General features: G+C 34.2%; 1 protein-coding gene across 1 annotated transcript; it reads right to left on the bottom strand.

Annotated features, from left to right (window-relative positions):
* Window positions 1-606: 606 nt before the first annotated feature.
* Window positions 607-4,334, bottom strand: LOC149537221 (laccase-3-like). The gene is made up of 6 exons (XM_089805263.1): window positions 4,224-4,334; window positions 3,764-3,915; window positions 3,419-3,663; window positions 2,018-2,146; window positions 985-1,926; window positions 607-737 (listed from the first exon to the last, which is right to left on the bottom strand). The coding sequence occupies exons 1-6, from the start codon at window positions 4,332-4,334 to the stop codon at window positions 607-609; spliced, it is 1,710 nt and encodes a 569-aa protein (XP_089661389.1).
* Window positions 4,335-4,647: the final 313 nt, after the last annotated feature.

A 4,647-nucleotide genomic window follows, 5' to 3' on the forward strand; every position in this document is an offset into this window, starting at 1 on the left:
CCTACACATTGAATATATAAGCCTAAATGAAATGTCACGGTATTGTTAGGAGAATGGTGAACTTATACTTTAACTTGTGAAAACAAACATATCAAACTTAGTGGTGTAATAATCTTTAAAAAAAAAAAAATTTACGTATTTTTGCCCCGTATTTTGGACATGACATTATCACATATTGTAACAACACTGTTTAAGCATAGCTATAAAGCTGTTTTTCATCTATTTTTGATAATAATAATGAAATGAATGTAGCTGCAAAAGAGATCTTTCTGATTAACTCTATTACCTTATACGAATGGATTCACACACAACTACTTGCTTCTAGACATAGCCATGTACAGGTTAAACATTAGATTTCATAGATTGGTTCATGGTCTAATTTCAAATATAATGTGTCATTACTAAAACAATGCATGAAGTGTCCAACATGGAAAGGAAATCGAAGGATTCATCACTGATTATTCATCGTTGAATATATTAAGTACTATAAAGCATCAATTCTTACATACAAGGAGGTAAATTTGGCACTCTTAATGCATGACTTCTTACACATAAGGAGGTAAATAATTAATTTATAAACTAAGGTGGTGCCATGGCATTGCTAGATCAGCATTTGAGTAGGTCAGGAGGAGGAGGATCCAAAGTTTCCAAACGGGTAGCTCCATTCTTCACCACAAAGACCATATTCAATCCCCACGTTACATGGTCATCAAAGTGACAATGCACATACCAAACACCTGCACAGATAATAATAACGTTATTCCTTAAGCAAGAGTTTCAAGTAACATAAAAGCTAAGTATGAGAAAGTTGCAGCATTTTGGGCTGAGTTCCTAACATTTATACCAATACATGAATTATCACAATACATTATAACTTACATATCTATACATTGTAGAAACTAGATAGATCATCTTAATACGCCATATTTCATATGTATACATTCTAGAAACAACCATGTTAGATTATATTTATTTATGCATTACCTGGATTATCCGCCTTGAACCTGATGGCAACCCAGCCATTGACAGGAACTCCCACAGTATTACGCTGTGGTGGATCAATGAGATTGAATGTGAGTGGATCTGTTTGAGCATTATAATTACCGAAACCCTCTCCCACCACATAAAAATGATAACCATGAACATGCATTGGATGGTTATCTGCCTGGAAAATATTCGTTCCCTGGAACACCACCTCGACAGCATCATTATAATTTAATACCTTCACCTTTGTGGCAGAAACAGGCGCCCAAAGGCTTTTGGGCACGTCGCCAGTATAATCAAACACAAGAGGTGGGTTTGAAGGGAAGTCGGTAGTAAAGACATCATTAATGTTGAAGTAATAGGATTCAAGTATGGAAATGTCTGGCAGGACAAAAGATACGTTGTTCATACTGGCAGTGATTCTTGTGTTATTAGGGCCACCGCAGGTTGCGCCGGTTGGACACGGAAGCAAACCGAGACCCACAGTTATGAAGAGCCTCTCATTTACGTGCTTTGGAACGTCCACCGGATAGGCCGGTGAAACCAAGCTACGCAATGCCCGGGTAAATGTTGTGACCGTTGCAGTGTCGTTGTGTTGTGGAAGATTAGGAACAATTGGATTGGTGTAGAATTGGAAGCCATCGTAGCTTAATATGGCGGTTGTTGTGGTGTTATCAAAGTAGCCCTCTGGTTGTGTTGTGTATTTCTTTGCGGCCATGTAGTACTTGCCCGCCCACTGATTTGCTGTGAGTAGAACGTCTGTAGATTGCCCTGGAGCAATGAACATCACTTCTGTTGTGTATGGCTTTGTGTAGGTGGCATCAACAGCTACCACTGTTAGACTGTGTCCCGCTATCTTGAAAAACAAGTGACTGTTTACTGCAGCATTTACCATGCGCAGAAGGTAGGTTTTTCCATGTTGTACGTATAATTGGAATGTTCCTGCATACATGAGGATTTCCTTTAACTGATGTTCTTTTCTAATGGAAAATCTAAAGGCGTTTATTTCTCTTGTGAGGGAAGAGATTAGGACCTGATCTTGAGCAGGGATAAAGGTCTCCCGGTTGTCCATTGATGGTGAAAGCATCAGATATATTTGGTGCAGCTCCTGTGATATTTGCTTCATATTCAACCTTGATGGGATCCATGTTCCACCATTCTCCTGCCAAATAAAATTCAAATCCACCTATGTATTAGATGAATTTTTTAAAGTTAAAGTTGGGTTTGGGTACTGTCCATAGCTGATCGTTTAACATAATACACTAAGTTTAATTCTTAGATAAAGTGTTAAATAGTCAAAGTTAACTTTTTCTTTTTTTCTTAATTCTTTCCTTAGTGTGTGATGTGTAAGGGTGATCGATCCATAGAACAAGATGAGAGTGTATAGACAAATTTCAAAAAAATTACCGAACTTGAAAGAATAGCTCAGCTTAGATTCTATAATGACAGAAAATGAATACACATGTATATATTTTAATTAGTACCATCAAACATATTTACTCAACAGAAAAGTAACATATATGTATAAATATTCAACTATAAATTATAGAATTATTAAAACAAACAATAAATGTCTTTTAAATAACATGTAGACTAGAACTTGATGTCAAAATGTTGAATCACCTCAGTTATTATTTACAACTTGTTATATAATAGGGGGCTAATTTTTAAAACTCTATTAAGAAATTAGTGTTTAAATTTTACCTATGTTAAAGAACAAGTGATGTAAGCATTACATGAATGAGAAAGTAGTAAAATTAATTTAATATTTTCTGTTTCAATTTATTAACTGTCATAGAATACACTACTATCTTTAGAAAACAATTAGACATTCTATGTGCCACACTCAATTTTTGGTATAGCAATTATGATATTCTAAAAAATGTCTAAGAATGTGATGTATGAAAAATATGTATGAGATTCTATGACATATATAGAAATATTGAAATAAAAATATATATAAAGTAGATTAAAGCATCTTTTATCAACTATTTTTAATATAATATTTAAGAAAGAAAAACATTTGATTTAAAAAATATATTTAAAAAATGAATAAACAACATTGTAAAAGATTATAGTAGAAGTATGAATACAAATGTATTAAAAATAAACTCTCAATTTGTAAAAACATACTTAAGACAATATGAATACAATTGCCTAATTGTAAATTAAACTATCACTGATCTTGATGACTACAATGCAACTCATTACGAATTTGAATCAGATATTAAATATACTTACTCTTTTATGTGACTAATACAACCATGCATATCATCTTAACCGGTCACAGACAGAGATCAACCAAACTTTCCAGGAATTCATTCAATGATTTTGAAGTTATAATTCAGTCACCTACATAGTTCATTCAAGGAAAGCTTTTAATGAATTTCAAACTTTTACTCACACTGTTGTGAAAGTAGTTGGAGTATATTACCTAGCACGATGGGAACCTCAGCATGAGGCTGTGGGAAAGGATAAAAGTGGCCTTGCTGAGGATATATGACAAGTGCACCATGAACTGTTGCACGGAGCCATGAAATATGGGCATGCCACCACAACGTTCCTTCCTGTCCAACAATACTAAATTTGTATGAGAAATTTCCACCAGGCTGTATTGGGCACTGTGTAATATAGGCTGGTCCATCAGCCCACGCCGAACGAATCTGTCTTACTCCATGCCTAAACATTTGCAATAAGAAAGAGTATTGTATCAGAAAATTCCATTTATAGTCCAAAAAACTATACTGAAATGTGTGTAAGTTTAAGAAACTGGCTCTACCAGTGCATGGTTGCATTGTAGTTGGCTTTGTTGTAAACATCAATAATTAATGTGTCGCCATTGTTGACGTACAGAGTCGGCCCTGGAAGTTGTCCATTGACTGTTATTATTTTATGCGTCTGACATAACCTCGTAACAGAAGTCTCCTCAATCTGTTCAAATCCAAAACAAAAACAGATTTTATTCTTTATCATTACACCAAACTCTTCAAAAAGGACTCTGGTATGAAAAAATGTTGATAGACCATAGATCATTGAATCTGATCATTAAATCTTTTGATTATGAATCACTGAGTAGGATCTCAAATATTGACCTAAAAATAAACACAGTTAAAAAAAAAACAATACAAAATTTCAAACGAGTTGAAGCAAAACATCCTTCCTGCAAAATAAACTTGAAGGGCAGTGGAATGTTGTATTTCGTTTGTTACGGGGAAATAGGAGCGGATTAGCTAACTTACATTGAAGGTGTATTTGTGAAGCTCTGCGGTTGTTATCGAATCTGATAAGAATACGCATGCAAGACACACCAGAAACCTGATTGAATAATAAAACTGTGTCATTGTTAACATATTGCAAAGCCAGCAATTAAACACAAGCACTCGTCAATGCTTCATCTCTGGTAATAATGATTTATAGATGTAGAACTAAAAATTACTTTTATCTAAATTTAGGCTAGCTAAATAAAAACCTGAAAATAATTAATGGCAGCTTGAATGGCAGTTTTGAAAATCGAGCGGGGAGATAGAAAACCGCCATTTTTTTACCAATTAAATTCGAGCATTAGGCAATACCATTAATAAGTATATCTAGTTACAGAGATGAACTTGTCCTTCTATCTAAATTTATCATTAATTAAATAATGCAACTGCAATTTGTTGAGAA

This window comes from Cupressus sempervirens, chromosome 10 (assembly GCF_028749045.1).
Source record: "Cupressus sempervirens isolate cs-2001-9-10 chromosome 10, ASM2874904v1, whole genome shotgun sequence".
Lineage (NCBI taxonomy): Eukaryota > Viridiplantae > Streptophyta > Pinopsida > Cupressales > Cupressaceae > Cupressus > Cupressus sempervirens.